The sequence below is a fragment of the Oncorhynchus tshawytscha genome, linkage group LG22, assembly GCF_018296145.1.
Source record: "Oncorhynchus tshawytscha isolate Ot180627B linkage group LG22, Otsh_v2.0, whole genome shotgun sequence".
In the NCBI taxonomy this organism is placed as follows: domain Eukaryota; kingdom Metazoa; phylum Chordata; class Actinopteri; order Salmoniformes; family Salmonidae; genus Oncorhynchus; species Oncorhynchus tshawytscha.
Genome location: NC_056450.1, coordinates 16,333,905 through 16,357,738, shown reverse-complemented (window position 1 = coordinate 16,357,738; position 23,834 = coordinate 16,333,905). Strand labels below are relative to the sequence as shown.

The 23,834-nt window shown below is 42.0% G+C and overlaps 2 protein-coding genes across 3 annotated transcripts; both read left to right on the top strand.

Annotated features, from left to right (window-relative positions):
- Positions 1–5,750: 5,750 nt before the first annotated feature.
- LOC112221939 (uncharacterized protein At5g50100, chloroplastic) lies at positions 5,751–10,292 on the top strand. The gene is made up of 4 exons (XM_024384400.2): positions 5,751–6,084; positions 6,477–6,637; positions 6,823–7,011; positions 9,699–10,292. The coding sequence occupies exons 2-4, from the start codon at positions 6,512–6,514 to the stop codon at positions 9,888–9,890; spliced, it is 507 nt and encodes a 168-aa protein (XP_024240168.1). The 5' UTR covers positions 5,751–6,084; positions 6,477–6,511; the 3' UTR covers positions 9,891–10,292.
- A 1,395-nt stretch (positions 10,293–11,687) lies between these two features.
- Positions 11,688–23,834, top strand: LOC112221938 (calcium-independent phospholipase A2-gamma). Of its 2 annotated transcripts, none has more exons than XM_024384398.2 (9): positions 11,688–12,292; positions 16,030–17,702; positions 17,920–18,069; positions 20,858–21,015; positions 21,142–21,236; positions 21,357–21,528; positions 21,658–21,715; positions 21,812–22,006; positions 22,293–23,834. In XM_024384398.2, exons 2-9 carry the CDS (start codon positions 16,131–16,133, stop codon positions 22,749–22,751), a joined length of 2,859 nt encoding a protein of 952 aa, XP_024240166.1. In that variant the 5' UTR covers positions 11,688–12,292; positions 16,030–16,130; the 3' UTR covers positions 22,752–23,834. The 2 variants fall into 2 exon arrangements, with proteins under 2 accessions (XP_024240166.1, XP_024240167.1); XM_024384399.2 differs by having other exon boundaries at positions 11,691–12,292; positions 16,030–16,207.

The window sequence follows — 23,834 nt, the reverse complement described above, 5'->3', positions numbered from 1 at the left end:
CATGACGTCATTTCATTGCTTTAACAGAATCCCCTCCTCTCGACCGGGACAAAGTAAGGTGAAAAGTTCATTCTAACTTACTAACACACTCCCAGATAACTTTTGACCCCTCAACATTATCGATCACCACTGAACTGACAGTTTTAATTAACAGAAAACCTAGGAATGCACTCACTGCCTTATCTAAAAACCCCAGAGCTAAGTTTCTGTAGGGTCAACCATAGGCTAATGACCTTATCTGTTTTCACAGTCCACAACCCATTTGTTTTATTCCTAGTTGGAATGGTGTTCATTAACTTTTTATTACTCCTTGTCCGTGTCACACAATCCCTTCTTATGAACTCCTATTGTTAATCACTTATAAAACAGAGTATAAGTTTACTTAGTTACAATTCTATTTAAAATGGGGATATTGTTTATTCATTTATCCATAATAAATCCAACAGTAATACAAAGACAAAACAAATGGAAAATGAAAAGTGGATCGGCGGTGGATAGAAGGCCGGTGACGTCGACCGCCGAACGCCGCCCGAACAAGGAGAGGGACCGACTTCGGCGGAAGTCGTGACACCGTATATAAAATCAGGCACACAGCCATGCAATGTCTAGGAGTAACAATGAGTGTTGCAACTGTTTGCCCTCGATTGCAACAATATACTGCCTCTGGAAGCAACGTCAGCAAAATAACTGTTCGTATGGAGCTTGGCATTCAGGCCAAAGAGTTCAATCCTGGTTTCATCAGACAAGAGAATCTTGATTTTTATGATCTAAGAGTCTTTAGGTGCCTTTGGCAAACTCTAAGCGGACTGTCATGTGCCTTTTACTGAGGAGTGGCTTCCGTCTGCTCACTCTATCATAAAGGCCTAATTGGTGGAGTGCTACAGAAATGGTTGTCCTTCTGGAAGGTTCTCCGATCTCCACAGAGGAACTTGAGCGCTCTGTCAGAGTGACCATCGGTTTCTTATCACCTCCCTGACCAAGGCCCTTCTTTCCCGATTGCTCAGCTCCAAACTTCCAAACTTCCAGCTCTTGGTTCGTCCAAACTTCTTCCATTTAAGAATGATGGAGGCAACTGTGTTTTTGGGGACCACCAATGCTGCAGACATTTTTTGGTACCCTTCCCCAGATCTGTGCCTCAACACAATCCTGTCTTTGAGCTCTTTGGGCAATTCCTTCGACCTCATGGCGTGGTTTTTGCTATGACATGCACTGTCAACTGTGGGACCTTACATATACAGGTGTGTACATTTCCAAATCATGTCTAATCAATTGAATTGACCACAGGTGGACTCTCTCATCTCAAGGATGATCAATGGAAACAGGATGCACCTGAGCTCAATTTCGAGTCTCATAGCATAGCAAATTACAGACCTCTACATGCTTTGTAAGTAGGAAAACCATCAAAATTGGCAGTGTATCAAATACTTGTTCTCCCCACTGTATGTATGTATTAAATTATTTATCTATAATCTAATTATTCACACTTTCATTCATTTGTATATTTTTCATTTCTGTATTTATTCCTCAAATAGAATAATGAGGGGTGTCAATCAAACGTATGTGGATAGTAACACACCATTGCTTGATCAATGTCACAGTGCGTTGCTCGATTGCACTTGCCTGGCACTGATGGTCCAAAAAGTAAACAATCAAACTACACACACTTGCGAGTCTTAGCTACAGTAGCCCAGTTCTCCTGGCAAGTCTGCATTAACACTGAACAAAAAATATAAAATGTTAACATGCCACAAATTCAAAGATTTTACCTAGTTGCAGGTGAAAACTGGAACACGCTGTTATAAATCTTCTTAATAGGCTGAAATCATGTTAACGGGATCGATATGACAATAGCCAGTGAAAGTGCAGGGCGCCAAATTCAAACGACAGAAATCTCATAATTAAAATTCCTCAAACATACAAGTATAAAACACCATTTTAAAGATAAACTTGGTGTTAATCCCACCACAATGTCCGATTTCAAAAAGGCTTTACGACAAAAGCATACCATGCGATTATGTTAGGTCAGCACCTAGTCACAGAAAAACACAGCCATTTTTCCAGCCAAAGAGAGGAGTCAAAAAAAGCAGAAATAGAGATAAAATGAATCACTAACCTTTGATGATCTTCATCAGATGACACTCATAGACTTCATGTTACACAATACATGTATGTTTTGTTTGATAAAGTTCATATTTATATCCAAAAATCTCAGTTTACATTGGCGCGTTATGTTCAGTAATGTTTTGCTTCCAAAACATCCAGTGATTTTGCAGAGAGCCACATCAACTTACAGAAATATTCATAATAAACATTGATAAAAGATACAACTGTTATGCATGGAATTATAGATAAACTTCTCCTTAATGCAACCGCTGTGTCAGATTTCAAAAAAGCTTTACGGAAAAAGCACACCATGCAATAATCTGAGTACAGTGCTCAGGAACCAAAACAAGCCATACAGATACCCACCATGTTGTGGAGTCAACAGAAGTGAGAAATAGCATTATAAATATTCACTTAACTTTGATATTCCTCAGAAGGCACTCCCAGGAATCCCAGTTCCACAATAAATGTTTGTTTTGTTCGATAAAGTCCATTATTTATGTCCAAATACCTCCTTTTTGTTCGAGCGTTTAGTTCACAAATACAAATTCATGAGGCGCAGGCACACATAGTCCAGACAAAAGTTCAAAAAAGTTATACTACAGTTCGTAGGAACATGTCAAACGATGTATAGAATCAATCTTTAGGATGTATTTAACATAAATCTTCAATAATGTTTCAACCGGACAATTCCTTTGTCTTTAGAAATTAAAAGGAACGCAGCTAACTCTCACGGCCGTGTGCATGATTTAGCTCATGGCATTCTGCCAGACACCTGGTTCAAACAGCACTTATTCGCTCCCCCTTCCCAGTAGAAGCCTGAAACAAGGTTCTAAAGACTGTTGACATCTAGTGGAAGCCTTAGGAAGTGCAATCGGACCAAATTTACACCGTACCTTGGATAGGCCTACAAAACCCACAAACCTCAGATTTCCCACTTCCTGGTTGGATTTTTTCTCAGGTTTTTGCTTGCCATATGAGTTCAGTTATACTCACAGACAGTTTAAGAAACTTCACAGTATTTTATATCCAAAGTAGCAGGCAGTTTACTCTGGGCACCAGCCATAAGAAGATAACAATCCAGAGCATCCCAAACATACTCAAAGGGTGACGTGTCAGCGAAGTGTGCAGAAATTCTTCAGTTGTGTAAACCCACAGTTTCATCAGCTGTCCAGATGGCTGGTCTCAGATGATCCCACAGGCGAAGCAGCCAGATATGGAGGTACTGGGCTGGTGTGGTCTGCAGTTGTGTGGCCAGATGGACATACTGCCAAATTCTCTAAAACAACCTTTGAGTATGCTTATGGTGGAGAAATGAACATGCAATTCTCTAGCAACAGCTCTGGTGGACATTCCTGCAGTTAGCATGCCAATTGCATGCTCCCTCAACTTGAGAAATCTGTGGTATTGTAGTGTGTGTCCTTTTATTGTCCCCGGTACAAGTTGCACCTATGTAATGATCATGCGGTTTAATCAGCTTCTTGATATGTCTCACCTGTCAGGTGGATGAATTATGGAGAAATGGAGAAATGCTCAATAACAGGGATGTAAACAAAATTGCACAAAATTTGAGAAATAAGCTTTTTGTGCGTATGGAAAATTTAGAGTATCTTTTATTTCAGCTCATGAAACAAGGGACCAACACTTTACATGTTGCGTTTATATTTTTGGTCAGTGTATTTATTTATCTAATTACATGTGAATTTATTTATTATTGTACTGTATGTATATTTATGTGTGCATTTATTCATTTATTTCTAATTATTGCAGGTTTGGTCCTCCATAGTCATTAGTTACCACAGCCACAATGTCAAAATTGGCGATTTGGTAAAAATTCATATTTAAGGTTAGGTTTAAAATCAGATGTTAAGAACATTTATTCTGGCTGTGTTAACTAGTAATGACCCTACTTTTGAGTGTTTGCTGTTGTCTGAATGAGGGAATGCTGTAAATCGAGAGGAGTCTAGACATTGTTCTGATGAGACGTTAATGAGATGTTGAGGATTATAATAAATACCTCTTTGATGTCATACAAGCAAACCACACACCTGAGTCCAAATGTGCACTTCACATTTCCATATTTGAAAACTCAGGTAATTTACAGTATCAACGTTCATGATCACTATGTTTGATTGCACAGTTAGAAGGATGACATGCGTTATACCTTGGGTTGTCCTGAACCGAATGAGCCTGTTTGTCCTATAGTGAAGAACATTAGTAGCTGACAAACACGCAATTGAATGCACTCATGATTAAATTATATGGACAACAAAATTACAATCTGTTTTTCTGAAGTGTAAGATCATATTTTATCATTTAGATAGCCATGTTGGCAATAGTATAAGCTTTCAAATGATACCCACCTGTCCCAGATTGTGATTTATAATGGAACGTTTTTGGATGACTTAATTAAGTGATAATGCCAGAGAAGCCGGTGTTTCGAGGATATACAATATATCCTGCACACACCGGCTACGGGTGAATTATCACTTTTATACAACAAGTTACCAACATATTCAAATAATGATTGTAATATTTTCATTAATGTTATGTTGATGAATTTATTCATACTATTTCATCCTTCCACAAGTCTAGGGTTGCTACACAAGCTGTCTGGTTGTTTGTTCTATCAGTTCGGTTGCCAGAGAGGCGACCCAGTTGCTAAGTCTTTTTGTTCTGTATCTATGGACGCGACCCAGTCCTTTGTTCTAAATGTTCCATTGCCATACTGGCCTGGCAACGTTCTTATCCCTTGCTTGCTAGAATAACCACGCCAGAATAACAGCAAAGTAGCTGCATTTGCATTTGTTTAAGCTCTTTTCTAGTTACATTTATTTAGATACATCCATAACAATGATCTAATGAGCGACTTCGCCTGGCATAGAAAATATGCTCACTCGTCAGGACACTGTTGTTCAGAGGAGCTAGCCAACAACACAGCTAACACAATCACTTCAAATTGAAGCTGGAAAGACCGCAAACTAACTGCACGTCGTTTCGTTATTTCTTTGTATATATCCATTTCGACTGGCTGAGAAACGCTGCCTGCCTGTCTTTTTCCTTGTCAGAAAAGTGCATGGAAATTACTTAGGAACTGTGCACAGTTTTGAGATGTGTGTGGCCACTTGGAGACAACAGACCTCTCACTCAAACCCTTGTTATCGTTTTTCTTATGTTGCACCTATCCCAAAATGTCAATGAATATTCTTATTATGTTACTGATTGTACAACCTAGACTTGGTTATTGACAAATGCTGTGAAAGTTACAGTAAATGTAAAATGCACATTTAATCAATAGTGTAATGTTTGATTTCAGTCTTGTGTCTACTGAACCGTCACACATTTGGTTAGATAATTTCCCCATAATGTAAAAAATGTTCCCTTTCAATATCCCATTACGACTGTAGTTACCAGCAGATTGGCTCGATGGCGAAAAAGCAGGTTTGTTGAATAACACAACTAGCCGGCAGACGTTTCAGGGGGTGTATCACCAGAGAGTATCTTTGGTATCACCTTTTTCTGTGTACATTGCTCGGGTATCAGACATTCCGTTAGCTGAGGTGAGTCCAATGACTATAGTAGACAATTGGCGTTCACTCAAGTCGCGTCATTGGCCAACATCGGGACTACAGGTCCCAAAACGGACTTCAAATCCCAGAATAACCTGCGACCACGTTTGTTATCAAACATGCTAAAATTTTGTTGTTACCTAGTCGTTAGCCAGCAGCTGTCCAAATAAACTTCCATCGTTGTTATTTTATCTTAATTAGCTAGGAAACAATTACATGAGCCTACTCTTACCTACCATGAAAAACGTTAGCTTCCCTACAGCAATTGAAACTAAGTACCATTAGCTAAACTATCAACAATGCTAGCATTTTGAACTAGCTACAATGCAGTTGTGTAACGTTTGGATTTTAGTGTCTGCCAGTGTCATTGAGAATCACAGCTTGCCTGAATTGGACCATCCTCTGCTGTTTGGTAAGACCTGATCGCATACTTTGTATAGTTAAGGTTTATTGTCTATTGACTTTGCTAGAATGACTAGCTAATCTGGTAGCCAGTCAAATTAATTCTCTACAGTTTGTTGTTAAGTGACATACTGTAGCTAGCTAGCTACGGTATCTATCTAGCAAAAGCAAATAACGTTAGCTAGCTAAACCACTTTTTTTCACCTAGCCAGTAATCCAGTAATTCCAAATATTTGTTTTTGTACATTTAGGGATAGGTTTTGGTCAATGTATTTGTTCTACAAACTCACTATGTTTGGAAACAAAGTTGAAAATTATGGTTTTAATTTAATTAAGCACAAGCAATAATCACAGCTATCATTAATACTTTATATTTCCTGATTTTATATTCCTGGGGTCCAGACTGTTGCTTCAGTTAGTGCGGTGGCTGCCACAGAATGCTGTCTACTGTGAGGACATTGTTGGCTAGAATAACCAGTAGTGTGAGTTCAAGGTCTGTGATTGGTTTGACACGACCTCTCTGCAGCCATCGGATCTATTCAACGGACCCTGCTGCTGTCAGGGTAAGATAACTCATGTTGCATATCCTGGGCTCCAAAACAAGATTAATGTCAACAATATATTCAATGCATATGCTACAATAAGACAGCCAACAAGACTGTAGGAACATTTTGATCTAATAGGTAGCTGGAGATCAACTGTCAATGAAATACATAAACTGTTTTTTCTCCGTTCCACTCAATCACAGGTGCTATATGATGGAGAATGCCCCATATGTGTTAAAGAGATCCAATTCCTGCAGTTTCTGCAGAGAAACCGACCAGGGAAAGTAGACTTTGTGGACATCTCCCTGCAATGCTTCAATGAAGAGAAGTATGGGGGAATCAGCTATGAGATGGCCATGGACGAGATGCACGTGATTGATGAGAATAACAAGGTAAACAGCTTGAGTTGGAACGGCACTGCAAATATGCATGGCAAGAATGGCTATGTTGTCGGTCCTTTGTTTGCTGAACAAAAATCTAAATGAAAGATACCTCAACAACAACAAAAAGGTAGAGGCGTGGATCAGAAAACCAGGCAGTATCTGGTGTGACCACCATTTGTCTCATGCAGCACAACACATCTCCTTCACATAGAGTTGATTGGCTGTTGATCAGGCTGTTGATTGTGGCCTGTGGAATGTTGTTCCACTCCTTTTCAATAGCTGTGCAATAGTTGCTGGATATTGGCGGGTACTGGAACACACTGTCAAACACGTCGATCCAGAGCATCTCAAACATGCTCAATAGGTGACATGTCTGGTGAGTATGCAGGCCATGGAAGAACTGGGACATTTTCAGCTTCCAGGAATTGTGTACAGATCCTTGTGACACGGGGTCATGCATTATCATGCTGAAACATGAGGTGATTACAGTGGATGAATGACACAACAATGGGCCTCAGGATCTTGTCATGGAAGCTCACTGAATTCAAATTGCCATCGATAAAATGCGATTGTGCTCGTTGTACTTAGCTTATACCTTCCCATATCAGAACCCCACCATCACCACGGGGCACTCTGCTGGGCCAATTGTGTGCCGCCCTATGGGACTCCCAATCACGGCCGGATGTGATACAGGCTGGATCATTGCTCACTGCTTTTAAACCGTTTTTGATTCTAGTGGTTGTATTAATTTTTTATGTTATCTCATCCCACAACTGTCCCAGGCTATGCTTGGAATATTTATTTCTTGCACAGAATGGAATAGGCCAACTTTTGCACTATGGGGGATATTCATCCCAAGGGCACAACGGACACTGGCCGCAAAGGCATGGATTATTTTAGGGTGCGTTACGGTCACACTAAGGGGATTCATCCGAGAAATTAAAGTGCTTGTTTAATTGTGAATAAGAGACTGATTAAGTGTGTGCAACTTGTGCAAAAAAAAAAAGTTTTCATGCTAGTGAGGGCCGAGAATCCACTCTCACATAGGTACGTGGTTGCAAAGGGCATCACTGTCTTAACAGCGCGATTTGCCAAGGCAGGATAGCGCAGCCCTATCCAGAAATCTGGCAGTGGCTTCAATTGAATTTAATCATTCACTTGTTGCCTCTATGAGGCTCTCTTGTTCAGATATCGGGAAGTGGACTGGAGGCAGGGCATGATAAGGGATAACGAATCCAGTTGTTTGTGTTATCCGTTTCGGGAAAGTACCTGCGTAATTGCACACCCAACTCACTTAGGTGCTTCGCTATATCACATTTGACATTGTCAGTAAACTTGAGTTAATTTGCGCACAAAATAATCGTACTATGATGGAAAGACCTGTGTATTGTCCTTGTTAAAGCAGACAGAAAAGCTCCAACTTCTTAATCATAGCCTCAATTTAGTCCCGCACTTTGAATATATTTGCTGAAAATCCCTGTAATGCTAGATTCAGATCATTCAGGTGAGAAAAAACATCACCAAGATAGGCCAGTCTCTCGTCATCATGCGGTCAGACTAGTGAAAATTATGGTCAGTAAAGAGAACTTTTAAGCTCTTCTCTCAATTAAAAAAAATGTGTCAATACTTTGCCCCTTGATACCCAGATAACTTCTGTATGTGGTAAAAGCGTTACATGGTCGATGCCCATGTCATTGCATAGTGCAGAAAATACACGAGAGTTCAGGGGCCTTGCTTTAACAAAGTTAACCATTTTCCCTGTAGCGTCCAAAACGTCTTTCAAGCTGTCAGGCATTCCTTGGCAGCGACAGCCTCTCGGTGGGTGCTGCAGTGTGCCCAAGTGGCGTCGGGAGCAACTGCTTGCACGCGCGTTACCACTCCACTATGTCTCCCTGTCATGGCTTTTGCTCCATCAGTACAGATACCAACATGAGCAGCATCTACATACGGACCGTTTGTGGAGTTCCCACGAGAGAGTAACGGTTAATGTGATTGGATGTTAATTATTTGACTAGGCTACCTGTATTTGACATTGTGTTGTTATTTCGCTGAACACTAGATGGTTTCATTTTATTTTTGGCATTGAAACGAGGCTACTCAGGCGGGGGGGGGGGGGAAACTCACCCAAATGTATAGCCCCGTTGGAAAATATAAATGGACTGTTTGAAAATGTAAATATATATTTTAAAATGTGAATCACATTTTAATTTTGCGTACCCTTGACGGTTTTGAAATACCTGTGGTAGAGAAATTAACATTAAATTCTGTGGCAACAGCTCTGGTGGACAATCCTGCTGTCAGCATGCCAATTGCACGCTCCCTCAACTTGAGACATCTGTGATGTTATGTGACAAACCTGCACATTAGTAGCCTTTTATTGTTCCCAGCACAAGGAGCACTTGTGTAATGATCATGCTGTTTAATCAGCTTGATATCCACCGGTTAGGTGGATGGATTATCTTGGCAAAGGAGAAATGCTTACTAACAGGGGTGTAAACAAATTTGTGCACAAAATTTTAGAGCAACAAGCTTTTTGTGCGTATGGAAAATGTCTGGGATCTTTTATTTCTGCTCATGAAACATGGGACCAACTCTTTATATGTTACGTTCATATTTTTGTTCAGTTTAGTTAGTAACACCCACAGTATGTATCTCTTCTTTCAATAACTCTGCCACTTCCTCTCACCTCCCTCCAGGTTCACCGTGGAGTTCCAGCCTTTACAGTCATGTACAGTGCAGTTGGTTTAGGCTGGCTGGGCCGCTTCATGTCATGGCCTCTCGTTAGACCAGTCATGGACAAAGCCTATGCAATCTTTGCTAAAAACCGCCTGAAATGGACTGGACGGGGAGAGTGTACTACAGGACGCTGTGTGAAGAAGGAACCTTGACCAGGGAGGTTAAAAACTACAATTTTAAAAACTAACCCGTAAACAGAGGCGACAGCACCTCATTACAGGTGTGGCACCTCTTTACAGTCAATATAAACTATATTTCCTCTTTATATCAGGTGCACTTGGGCCCTGAGTTCCACCACTGACTGAAACTTAGTAATAGAGCTTGCACTCCTTTTGCTGGAACCCATGCAGGAAATGTACACTATATAAATGCCCTTCTAGCCTTATCTCTTTATGTCATACAGACATTCTTTCCATTTGAAATCTTCAGGCGTAACAACATAAAGCTACCACTAGATGGCATCCTTATCTGAGACGCGGCTATTGAATAGGTCCCAGTACATTTAAATGTGTTTGCAAGTCACCCATGAATAAATAATTTGCTATGATCATCAACCATTTTCAAGTTGGCATGTTTTTTCATTAGGTTGTTTGACACAAATGATGAATAATACAGTTACAGAGATGGTATAATATTGTATGTTAGTAGTTTGTATATTTCTTAGTCATTCACTATTCACTGTCATTCACTACCTAATGGTCATTCAAAAGTAAATATTGTTGAAAATCCTCCCAAAATGATGATGAGGATCGTCCTGAGAAAATAACTCAAGATAACTTTGATGCCTCAACTATACATTTCTGATTTTGAGTGCTCAAGGAGTCTCTGTACATCATGTGCCTGACAAAGGTTGAGATACTTAGTGATGTTCTATGTTGTTTACTAAACATGGACCCAGTATGTGACAAGGTTATTTTAGGTTGGTTGTAGGGTACATTGTGATATATATGAGTTGGGCTCTTGCCTATGCACCTGTTGACCTATATTGCTTTACAGATCAGGCTAATGCAAATTTACAGTGCATTCCGAAAGTATTCAGACCCCTTGACCTTTTCCTTATTTTGTTACGTTGTAGCCTTATTCTAAAATTGATTAAATTGTTTTTTTCCTCATCAATCTACACACAATATCCCCAAATGACAAAGCAAAAAATAGTAACTGAAATATCACATTTACACAAGTATTCAGACCCTTTATTCAGTACTTTGTTGAAGCACCTTTGGCCGCTATTTGCCTTTTGGCAAACTCCTATTGGGCTGTCGTGTGCCTTTTACTGAGGAGTGGCTTTTGTCTGACCACTCTACCATAAAGGCCTGATTGGTGAAGTGCTGCAGAGATGGTTGTTCTTCTGGAAGGTTCTCCCATCTCCACAGAGGAATTCTGGAGCTCTTTCAGAGTGACCATTGGGTTCTTTGTCACCTCCCTGACAAAGACCCTTCTCCACCGATTGCTCAGTTTGGCCGGGCGGCCAGGTCGAGGAAGAGTCCTGGTGGTTCCAAACTTCTTCCATTTAAGAATGATGGAGGCCACTGTGTTCTTGGGGACCTTCAATGCTGCAGAAATGTTTTGATACTATTCTCCAGATTTGTGCCTCAACACGATCCTGACTCGGAGCTCTAAGGACAATTCCTTCGACATCATGGCTTGGTTTTTGCTCTGACATGTACTGTCAACTTTGGGACCTCATATAGCCAGGTGTGTGTGCCTTTCCTAATCATTTCCAATCAATTAAATTTGCCACAGGTGGATTCCAATCAAGTTGTAGAAATATCTCAAGGATGATCAAGATGCACCTGAGCTCAGTTTTGAGTCTCATAGCAAAGGGTCTGAATGCTTATGTAAATAAGGTATTTCTGTTTATTTCTTTTTCATAAATTTGCAAAAACTGTTTTCACTTTGTCATTATGGAGTATTGTGTGTAGATTGAGACATAAAACAAAATCTAATTTAGAATAAGGCTGTAACGTAACAAAAAGTGAAGGGGTCTGAATACTTTCTGAATGCACTGTACATAGCAAATATTTGGAATGTAAATTTTAACAATGCGCGTGAAATAGGATCTATGCACTGTACATTTTTCAGTTCTGAGAAGCTCTGCATACTGTCTATATTATGTTAGTTCTGAGAAGCATAACAAAACATCACTTGACACCCACATCTGTCTAAAATATGTACTGGCTAGAATGGAAGTTGTGACTTTCTCAACTCACTCTGAAATCCCTATCGCCCCTTCTCTTTATGTAGACATCTACTCCATGTACTTCACAGCCTGCAGTCAGTATGTGGTAACAGCAGATGACCTTAAGCAGAGGGATCTGCGGTCTTAAAGAGGATTGGTTAGTCAGAGGGCTGCTATGCCCAACCCTCCGCTCAGACCAGCCAATAGTATACAGACCCTACAGGAAGGTAGGATGAGATTAAGTATCAAAACAGAAACAGTGTCTGTTCCTTTGAAGGGTTGCCCTGCAGGACATCTAATAAGAAAGTGTTTCAGGATAGAGATCAAAACATTAAAGGAAGAAAGCGGAGGATAACAAGAGAAGAGTTGCCCCAGGTAAATGTTTAATCTATTCCTGCCTCATATTTATCCGAATCTACTGTATGTTGTCTCAAGGTTATGGTGAACATTGTCTAACCATTGTCTAACCACTGGACAAATCTGTGCATTTGACCTTCCTTGGTGCAAGTTGACAGTATTTCTTGATGTTCAATATACTATAAATAGCAAGTTGCTATTTTCAATTAAATTGTGCTCCTTTTTTATGCACCGCAACTACGTTGCATTTAGGAGGGACACGTCCACGTGTAGAGACACAGTCATATCTTGTTTTTTTGGGGAGCAATGAGGTAAAAACTATCCTCTCTGCTTCTCAGATTTCTGTCACATTAAAGGGATACCTCCGCTAAGTTCTTTCCTGGGTCCTAATAGTTGACTTAGTAGAACGTGTTTTATTAATACATGTCCCAGTATTCAGCTTAACATTGGTGTCATGTTACAGTTGAGGGAAGAGTGGGACAGCATGTCTATATTGTCAGAGGTGTTTATAAAATATGACCAGGACCACACACACACACACACACAATGTATCAAAACAACCCCCCTCCCCACTAGTTGTTATTGTGGCAGGTAAAGATATATCTCCTTGCCAGCTGTCGTATTGTAGTGATGTGGTAGGGACATTGATATGCCATACTGATGAGGGCGCATGGTTGCAGGACAGGATGTTTTTTGACCTCATGTTGTCATTTAAGGGAAGACACTGTTGACCTAATTATTTGAATGGCAGATGTCTTCCAAATGTTGTGTTCTTTAGCTTGTTTACAAATAAAGGCTCCACCTCAACACAGACATTTGACATTGTTTCCAGGTCAGATTGAGATGGATTTTGATCTGTTTAGAATATTCAACCAACTACTCTTGATTGTTTGTGGGAAACAGACCTGCTGGGCAGAAAATAGTTATATTTTGTAGTTTAGGTAGTCAAATATAGTTTATATACACTGCTCAAAAAAATAAAGGGAACACTAAAATAACACATCCTAGATCTGAATGAATGAAATATTCTTATTATTAAATACTTTTTTCTTTACATAGTTGAATGTGCTGACAACAAAATCACATAAAAATTATCAATGGAAATCAAATTTATCAACCCATGGAGGTCTGGATTTGGAGTCACACTAAAAATTGAAGTGGAAAACCACACTACAGGCTGATCCAACTTTGATGTAATGTCCTTAAAACAAGTCAAAATGAGGCTCAGTAGTGTGTGTGGCCTCCACGTGCCTGTATGACGTCCCTACAACGCCTGGACATGCTCCTGACACACTCCAGCCAACTGCTGACACACTCTAGCCACATGAGGTCTAGCATTGTCTTGCATTAGGAGGAACCCAGGGCCAACCGCACCAGCATATGGTCTCACAAGGGGTCTGAGGATCTCATCTCGGTACCTAATGGCAGTCAGGCTACCTCTGGCGAGCACATGGAGGGCTGTGCGGCCCCCCAAAGAAATGCCACCCCACACCATGACTGACCCACCGCCAAACCGGTCATGCTGGAGGATGTTGCAGGCAGCAGAATGTTCTCCACGGCGTCTCCAGACTGTCACATGTGCTCAGTGTGAACCTGCTTTCATCTGTGAAGAGCACAGGGCACCAGTGGCGAATTTGCCAATCTTGGTGTTCTCTGGCAAATGCCAAACGTCCTGCACGGTGTTGGGCTGTAAGCACAACCCCCACCTGTCCTCATACCACCCTCATGGAGTCTGTTTCTGACCGTTTGAGCAGACACATGCACATTTGTGGCCTGCTGGAGGTAGTTTTGCAGGGCTCTGGCAGTGCTCCTCCGGCTCCTCCTTGCACAAAGGCTGAGGTAGCGTTCCTGCTGCTGGGTTGTTGACCTCCTACTGCTTCCTCCACGTCTCCTGATGTACTGGCCTGTCTCCTGGTAGCGCCTCCACGCTCTGGACACTACGCTGACAGACACAGCAAACCTTCTTGTCACAGCTCGCATTGATGTGCCATCCTGGATGAGCTGCACTACCTGAGCCACTTATGTGGGTTGTAGACTCCGTCTCATGCTACCACTAGAGTGAAAGCACCGCCAGCATTCAAAAGTGACCAAAACATCAGCCAGGAAGCATAGGAACTGAGAAGTGGTCTGTGGTCCCCACCTGCAGAACCACTCCTTTATTGGGGGTGTCTTGCTAATTGCCTATAATTTCCACCTGTTGTCTATTCCATTTGCACAACATCATGTGAAATGTATTGTCAATCAGTGTTGCTTCCTAAGTGGACAGTTTGATTTCCCAGTAGTGTGATTGACTTGGAGTTACATTGTGTTGTTTAAGTGTTCCCTTTATTTTTTTGAGCAGTGTAGTTTCAACTAAAAGGCAACTATTTTCTTTTGATATTCAAATACAGGTTGCAGAAAACCAAATGATATTTGAAGATATTTAAATATATGGAAGTTATTTAAAAACAACACATATTTATTTGAAGGCTGACAAATATTTGATGAAGAACCAAAAACTACAACAGTTGAATTAGTGTAAAAATATGATCATAAGAACATGGACAGTTTTATTACAGGCACAATAATTTTGAATGTTGTCTTGCTGAGAATGCTAACTGTAACAATATGGCTATTAAGTGTGGATAGGAAACTAAATATTCCAAAATAGCTTTTTTGAATCAAATACAAGGTAGGTTGAGAATCATGTTAGTTTGTATGCTGTGTAAACTATCCCTTTATATATGGTGTTTGAAACAAGAACAGTTATCTGTACAAAATATATTCGGGAGATTGGACATGTACAAAATGTTCAGATAGAAATGTATGGTGTAGATCAAATTAGTTTGCTGGCGAGTTAGCTTTTATTGCTTTTATTGTTTAAAGCACTTTGAAAGAGATGGAATGGATTTGTTCAATGACAGACATGAATTTGTTTGAAATCTATCACTTGATGGTTGTAAAACGCCATCTGCCTCACTCTCAGAGAAATAAGTAGTACTGCTAGGAGGTTTTACACAGTCAAATCTGACAAATAACTTTTTTTTTTTAAATAAAGAACTGTACAAATGATACATTTGTGACATCAATATTTTTTAAATACAAAAATGAATCAATGCAGTAATGTGAGATTGTATGTAAAATATTTACATTGACATTTTAGTGATTTAGCAGATGCTCTTATCAAGAGCAAGTTAGTCAGTGCATTAATCTTAAAATAGTTAGGTGAGACAATCACATATCAAAAGGAAATTTACATGATACAAACATTTTGCAACAACACTCATTTTAATACATCTAAAATCTATAAATTAAGAATCTTTAAGAATCTGAGAACAGTAATATTTTACACACACACAAAAATACTGAAATATAGATTTGTGTAACGAAACTCTTCAAATATATCTGTCAGATTGGAATAGTATAGAATATTGTGTCCTCTATTCATTATATTTCTATCTTCAACATGCAGTTCCACATTCAGCCCTGCCATTAGTTGAAGGCAAACAATCCAACAGTTTCAGAAAAGCAATCACTTCCTGAGATCTGTATTCAAATCATTTTTTTAAAAGTAGTTGCTTTCTGAGATCTGTATTCAAATAGTTTACAGAAGTAGTACTTTTTGGGGATCTGTTATTCAAATAGTTGTAGTTACCTCAAAAGTAATTATTTGTTCCCCTGGGAAAATAGTTTCTTTCCAGAAAGCATAGTTAAAACTAGAGTTATCCCAGTTTTGGTGGAAGCACCTGCTTACCTCTCCCTCTTGTATTTTACAGGGACCAAATGATTCTGATATCTAGGCCTAAGCCAATACAGGCCCAGCTCCTAGCCCACTGTTGGTTGTCTTTGTCCCCAGCCAACTACATCCAAGCTAAAGATGGGTCGGTTCCTCAACATAAACCTGTGTGTGAATCACCTGGGAGGGAGGACATTAAGACTGTTCTGCAAGCTCAGGTACCTCATAACTATCCTTAGAACCTTCCCTCACCTGGCCAAGACACCCCTAGCCTTGGACTTCCGTAGCTGCTCCTTGCCTTCCTCTCCCCTGCCTCCCAGCTTTGCCAGGAAAGGAGCCCCCAAGAGCTTGAGGTTGAAACACATGAGCTTGACCGCTGAGTACCTCCTTGAGGGTGGTACCAGAGGGGTGAGATACTCCCAGGTGGCCCGTGTCTACTCAACCTCTAGTAGGGATGTGTTGAAGGCTGAGGCCCCCATCGGAGTCCTTCATGAGGACAGCCTTCAGGAGGACAGCCAGACATCCTTTCAGTTGAGCATGCTTTGTCTGGGTGATTCTTTTAATCGCCTCTCCAGACACATCAATATTTACTTCAAGAGAAAGGATGTGACCCAGCTGTCCTCTGTTGCTGGGAATGTGGGGTTTGTTGTCACAACTCAGGAGAGTCTGGGAAGCAGGCCACAGAGGCGTAGTCAAAGTAACAGGGCAGCCAGGGAGGACAGTGAGACAACAACACAGCAGCCTTTTGAAAATGAAAACGATCTTGAGACGTCAGACAGCCAGACAGAGACAAGCTCCGCCCCCCAGCGATATGGTGGACTGCAGTTATTTCACATCAGTTCCATTGCCTCCAGGTTTGGGGAAAGTTACAGTTATGTTGCTCATCACATAAACTCATCACATGAACACCTAAAGTCAGTGTTCACCAAAAGTTCGGCACAGGACGTCCTAGGTTCGACTCTGGAGGATCTGGCTTCAAGCAGAGTGTCGACCGGGAGGATGAGGAGGAGGAAAACACAAAAAATCAGTTACATTGAAAGTGTAAAGGAAACTGAAACGGCTCATTTAAAGACTAGTGCAGCTGTAGCTCAGACCACAGCCATTCAGAAACCAGCCATTGAACGTGCTGATATCTCCAACAACTGGGAGGGAGAGGCAGAGGGCTACCTTCACTTTGCCCAGCACGTCAACAGATACTTTGGAGCCAAAACCGTTACAGACGAAACTGAACTACCACCACCTCAAACAGAACATCTGGTTGCGGACCACATGCCAAACAGCAGGACGTATCAACAGCAGTGTTCTAAATCTTCTTCCTCCAGACATGAACAATCAGCCACAGAGCTAAAGCAGGAAGATCCACCCATCCGTCCCAAATCTCTTTTCCACATCAGTAACATCACAACCAGTTTTGGTGAGAACTATGCATACATGGCTAATTACGTCAACAGCTATTTCAAGGGCAGCTATGATGCCGTGGAGGAGGAGGAGTTAGAAAGAGGTCCCATTGAGGAATGCAGGGGAGAATGGGAGATGGAGTATGGATCCGTTAGGGTCCCGAAACCACAGCCTGCTGTATCCTTCATGGAGTGCCTTCTCAATCCCAGTAGTGCCATCCCCAGCCTCCTGGGGGGGTATCTGGGGGGCTCCTGGGCTCAGAGCAACCAGGCCCATCCTGCCTCTATGCTCAGTGAGGCCACACTTAGAAGATTGGTGAGTCACCTTCAACACAACCAGGAAATGCTAATTATCTGTGTGCTTGCTTCTGCTTTTAGATGAATTTACATCAACCAGGTTAACATGAACATGTTTTTTCTATTGTAGAACCAGATACTGAAATATTGATATTACCACATTTTACCTGATTGAATTTAAAACTAACAGAGAGCATATCCTCCTTTAGCTCTCAATGTGATCATTCCTTCCTCAGGTGATGGGCAGGAGACAGGCAGAGGAGATGACCCGTGCTTTGGTGTCCAGTCTACAACAGGCCTTCTCTCCTGAGGCCATCACCGAAGTTGTCGATGAGCTCAACACACACCTTATCCGACACCCAGGATGCAAAGCAGTGGTCTGGCAGGTTTGTACCTCATTTAATGTCTTTACAAGACTAGGTACATTAAGAGTTTGCTGATCATTAGGCTGATCATTAGGCTGTGGAGAAGCTGATCATTAGGCTGTGGAGAGGCTGATCATTAGGCTGTGGAGAGGCTGATCATTAGGCTGCGGAGAGAATGATCGTTAGGCCGTGGAGAGGCTGATCGTTAGACCGTGGAGAGGCTGATCGTTAGGCCGTGGAGAGACTGATCGTTAGGTCGTGGAGAGACTGATCGTTAGGCCGTGGAGAGGCTGATCGTTAGGCCGTGGAGAGACTGATCGTTAGACCGTGGAGAGGCTGATCGTTAGGCCGTGGAGAGACTGATCGTTAGGCCGTGGAGAGACTGATCGTTAGGCCGTGGAGAGACTGATCGTTAGACCGTGGAGAGGCTGATCGTTAGGCCGTGGAGAGACTGATCGTTAGGCTGTGGAGAGACTGATCGTTAGACCGTGGAGAGGCTGATCGTTAGGCCGTGGAGAGGCTGATCGTTAGGCCGTGGAGAGACTGATCATTAGGCGGTGGAGAGGCTGATCATTAGGCTGTGGAGAGGCTGATCATTAGGCTGTGGAGAGACTGATCATTAGGCTGTGGAGAGACTGATCATTAGGCTGTGGAGAGACTGATCATTAGGCTGTGGAGAGGCTGATCATTAGGCTGTGGAGAGGCTGATCATTAGGCGGTGGAGAGGCTGATCATTAGGCTGTGGAGAGACTGATCATTAGGCTGTGGAGAGGCTGATCATTAGGCTGTGGAGAGGCTGATCATTAGGCTGTGGAGAGGCTGATCATTAGGCTGTGGAGAGACTGATCATTAGGCTGTGGAGAGGCTGATCATTAGGCTGTGGAGAGGCTGATCATTAGGCTGTGGAGAGGCTGATCATTAGGCTGTGGAGAGGCTGATCATTAGGCTGTGGAGAGGCTGATCATTAGGCTGTGGAGAGGCTGATCATTAGGCTGTGGAGAGGCTGATCATTAGGCTGTGGATATGCTGATCATTAGGCTGTGGAGAGGCTGATCATTAGGCTGTGGAGAGGCTGATCATTAGGCTGTGGAGAGGCTGATCATTAGGCTGTGGAGAGGCTGATCATTAGGCTGTGGATATGCTGATCATTAGGCTGTGGAGAGGCTGATCATTAGGCTGTGGAGAGGCTGATCATTAGGCTGTGGAGAGGCTGATCATTAGGCTATGGACAGACTGATCTTTAGGCTATGGACAGACTGATCTTTAGGCTACGGACAGACTGATCTTTAGGCTACGGACAGACTGATCTTAAGGCTGTGGACAGACTGATCTTTAGGCTATGGACAGACTGATCTTTAGGCTGTAGACAGACTGATCTTTAGGCTACGGACAGACTGATCTTTAGGCTACGGACAGACTGATCTTTAGGCTACGGACAGACTGATCTTAAGGCTGTGGACAGACTGATCTTTAGGCTGTGGACAGACTGATCTTTAGGCTATGGACAGACTGATCTTTAGGCTATGGACAGACTGATCTTTAGGCTGTGGACAGACTGATCTTTAGGCTGTGGACAGACTGATCTTTAGGCTATGGACAGACTGATCTTTAGGCTACGGACAGACTGATCTTTAGGCTGTGGACAGACTGATCTTTAGGCTATGGACAGACTGATCTTTAGGCTGTGGACAGACTGATCTTTAGGCTGTGGACAGACTGATCTTTAGGCTATGGACAGACTGATCTTTAGGCTATGGACAGACTGATCTTTAGGCTACGGACAGACTGATCTTAAGACATTAGGGCCGGCTATGAAGAGGTTGCCTGCATGTTCTTCTATTTTCTAATGGTTGTCAATTTCATCTTCATATCCTGTATCACAACTGCCTCTATCTCCCCTTTAAAACTTTCCTCGCCAATTTATGTTATAGACTACATTGACTAAGCATCATCCTATAATGTAGACAATTTTTTTTAAATCCTACAGAACGGATATTTAATACTTTTAAAAAAACGTTTTTGGGAAAGGACTATTGTTATTTGCTTATGTGTCTGATTGAGATGCTGTCCGTTGATTGATGGATTCTTTTAGGTCGGTGGGTTGGTGTGCGTGTATGAGTTCACAAATTCTTTATGTCCATTCAGAAATGTTCCTAAAATAGGCCTTCATCTCTTTAATCAGGAAAAAAACCTGTCTTGTTGCAGTGGTGACATTTGTGCGAAGAATAACAGCAGGTGGCAGTTTTGCGTTTCCTTTCTTATTAAATGTTGTGCAACTGAATGGAACGTAGCCAAGCTCCTTTCATGATTCATCGAACTGTATCGGATGCATAGCCTATATCTTAATATTTTCAATAGCATATTATTTTTCCAGTAGTATATGATTTTCCGCTCATTACTGTGTCCTCTCTAGCCACTTTGAACAACATTTTGCCACAGAGAATGACCGCAGCAGCATTGGTGACGTTATACGAATTGTTCGGAGAAGTGGATGGAAAAAGGCATCAAGACTTGGTGTGAATGGCTTAGTGGCTTTAGTGCGTCAAAATCGGAATCTGGATTTTCTTTCTCAGAATTCCTCTCCAATCTGACATTGTATACGAGACGAATATTTAGACCTAATAATAACTTGAAAACGAATAATGAAATGCTACTGATAATAACATAGTGTAATGGTAATAGTGAAGTTGCAGAGACAAGCCACGTGACAAGTCAAGAAGATTATAGATGATGATGTCTATGTTGTGATTTTTATCAGTCATGTACTACTTTAATCATCTCTAATCAAATAATATGCCTTTCATTCCAGGAGAAAGCTGCTGTTCAGCTCTTAAGACAGCGGCGTAGCCATAGAGAAGACCAGGAACTTCAGTGTGTCATTAGGGAAACCTTGGCTCTGATTGGCTATGTGGATCCAGTCAAAGGTCGTGGAATCCGAGTGCTCTCAATCGATGGTGGTGGCACAAGGTACTGATCCTTCTCCTCATGGTTAACCTACTGAAGTATTACAATGAACTGTAACTGTTATAAAGGCGTACAAGCACATTTTTCTCTTGAATCACCTTTTCTGTTTTCTCCCCTGTCTCTTTTCAGAGGGGTGGTGCCACTGCAGGTCCTCAAGCAGCTGGAAGCGGAAACAGGCAAGCAGGTTCACCAGCTGTTTGACTACATCTGTGGAGTGAGCACAGGTAAGACAAACCCTGACTCACCTACACATTGAGGACTCAACACCTGAGCTTGAATCATTTAACCGTTGTCATGCAACTCATTTGTCCTTTCCTTTCATTTGTCCTTCTTTTGTGTGTCAGGGGCAGTGTTGGCCTTCATGCTTGGCCTGGCCCGTTTCTCTCTAGAGGAGTGTGCAGATATGTACCGTCGTTTTGGCTCGGATGTGTTCCGTCAGAACCCCTTGGTGGGGACAGTGAAGATGGGCTGGAGTCACTCTTACTACAGCACCGAGACCTGGGAGATGATACTGAGGTATGCCAGTTTTTACTGTTCAGTCAACCGTGCTTGAATCATAATGAAGAATTCCTGAATTCTTAAAATGTCAAACCATGGTTCTGCTCTCATCTGTGTACTGTTTGTATTTCATTGGACCTTCTACAGAGAGAAGATGGGCGACCAAGTTCTGATTAAAACAGCCAGGGATGAGTTGAGCCCCAAGGTAATGTCACTATTCACTCTGCCCTTTTTTGTGTTACCTATTCTTACATTTATATGGTGAAAATTGACCATGGTGTTTTTCTAAATGGTTGTTCAGGTGTCAGCGGTGAGCGCCGTGGTGAACTGGGGGACGAGTCCCAAGGCCTTTATCTTCAGGAACTACAACCACAGCCCAGGCCGTCTCAGCCGCTACGCAGGGGGGTCTGGGTACCAGATGTGGCAGGCGGTGAGAGCGTCGTCCGCTGCCCCGGGATACTTCCAGGAATTCCCCTTACACAGTGACATCCATCAGGTAAGACTTTATTGGCTTCTTCTCTCTGTTTCTGATAACCTATGCTGACTGAGACTGTGGTTCTATAGAGGTGAAATCAGCTATAAAAGCACTGCACAGATCAAGCTAATGCCCATACACTTTCTGTTGTTTGAGAGGGGTGTGGAATTCAGGACCCTTGATAGGAAAGATATGTGCAAAACTGTAATGTTTTTTCATTCAGAGTGAGATGCCCCATGTACAATGAAATTCACTGCATACCATGCATACCAACAAATCCTGACTCAAAATGCATGTCCCTTTGAAGGATGGTGGCCTCATTCTAAACAACCCTTGTGCCCTCGCCGTCCACGAGAGCCGTCTCCTGTGGCCCAACCAGCCTTACCAGTGTGTCCTGTCGCTCGGCACCGGTCGCTATGACAATGCTAAGCGGAGCCCGGGCACCTCCACCAGCCTGCGTGCCAAGATCAACCACCTGATCTGCAGTGCCACCGACACCGAGGGGGTCCACACCCTCCTGGACGACTTGTTGGCCCCAAACGTCTACTTCAGGTTCAACCCCATGCTGAGTGCCGAGGTATCCCTGGATGAGAGCAGCGTCAGGGCCATGGAGCAGCTGCAGGCTGACACCCAGGTCTACCTGGACAGGAACAAGCCCAAGATGGCCAGGCTGTGTAAGGTGCTGGGGCAGGAGCGCACTGCGCTGAGCCACACCAAGGACTGGGTCAGTGAGAGAGCCTGGGAGATGCAGCAGAGCTGGGTTTGAGGGTCCTAGGTCACAGGTCACAGGTCACAGGTCACAGGTTAGGTTTTATTACTCAGTGCCTGTAGTTTTACCCTGTTTTTATTTTTAAAACGTTTTAGCAAACTGAGGATGCACTCCTTTATGGAATATTGTTAAGTGTATTTGCACTTCCAGACCTGGGTTCTAATACTATTTAGGGTATTTCAATTACTTTTAAAGACATGTGGAAGTAAGTATTTCATTTTTTGTAAAAACAAATTTAAGACAAGTAGTTGAATATTGGAATTTATTTGGAAATACACTTGGAAAGTATTTGAAAATACTCAAATACACTCCCATTCATTTAACTGAGGTATTTGAAAATACTTTCAAGCAGAAGGCTATTTATATGGAATAATTTGAAAAATAATTCCAATAGAAGTAGTTGATTCCGGCCACGTTATTTGAAAATACTCAAATACACAGAAAATAAGTATTTAAATCACATGTATTTGAACCCAGGTCTAGCACTGACCGTATATTGAAGATGTTTGCACTGAGGGAATTCGTGTAGCTGCTAGTGATATGTGTTATCTCATATTATTACAACATTTTTGTTCATGTTAAACCTATTTATATATTTTTAAAAACACATTATTATTGTAAAATGTTATGCTGTGTTTTGTAAGATGCTTCAGCCTCTTAAAAGCTCTGAAGTGTACAGCAAACTTGTCCCTCACATAATTGTGAAATATCTCATGATGTGCTCAGCTGAGGCCTTTACATTCAAGTAGTAACATATCTATCTTCTCAGACCCAGTAATTCCCCACCCAGATTTGGATTGGTGATGTAACAATTGAGCAATTAAAAAGCAGCTTGTGGTATTGACTTTGTACTGCTGGAGTTTGAGGGGTTAATGGCAGCCTGCCTGCGTCTAGAGGCTGTACCCACCCTGGTCAGTCACTATAAATGACACACTTTGTTTGGGACAGAAATGCTTTGTTAAGAGAGAGAATGAGTGTGCATGTGCCAGCCAGAGAGAAGACACAAGTTCAGTAACCCCCAGCCTTTCACTCAACAAAAGCACAGATAACAAAATAAATTAAATTACTTTAGACATCAAA

Coding starts and splice junctions, on each gene's coding strand:
- LOC112221939 (XM_024384400.2), top strand. CDS start 6,512: ATGCTGTCTACTGTGAGGACATTGTTGGCTAGAATAACCAGTAGTGTG. Junction 6,638..6,822: donor CGGACCCTGCTGCTGTCAGG/GTAAGATAACTC, acceptor ACTCAATCACAG/GTGCTATATGATGGAGAATG. Junction 7,012..9,698: donor TGATTGATGAGAATAACAAG/GTAAACAGCTTG, acceptor ACCTCCCTCCAG/GTTCACCGTGGAGTTCCAGC.
- LOC112221938 (XM_024384398.2), top strand. CDS start 16,131: ATGGGTCGGTTCCTCAACATAAACCTGTGTGTGAATCACCTGGGAGGG. Junction 21,716..21,811: donor GGGATGAGTTGAGCCCCAAG/GTAATGTCACTA, acceptor ATGGTTGTTCAG/GTGTCAGCGGTGAGCGCCGT. Junction 22,007..22,292: donor TACACAGTGACATCCATCAG/GTAAGACTTTAT, acceptor GTCCCTTTGAAG/GATGGTGGCCTCATTCTAAA.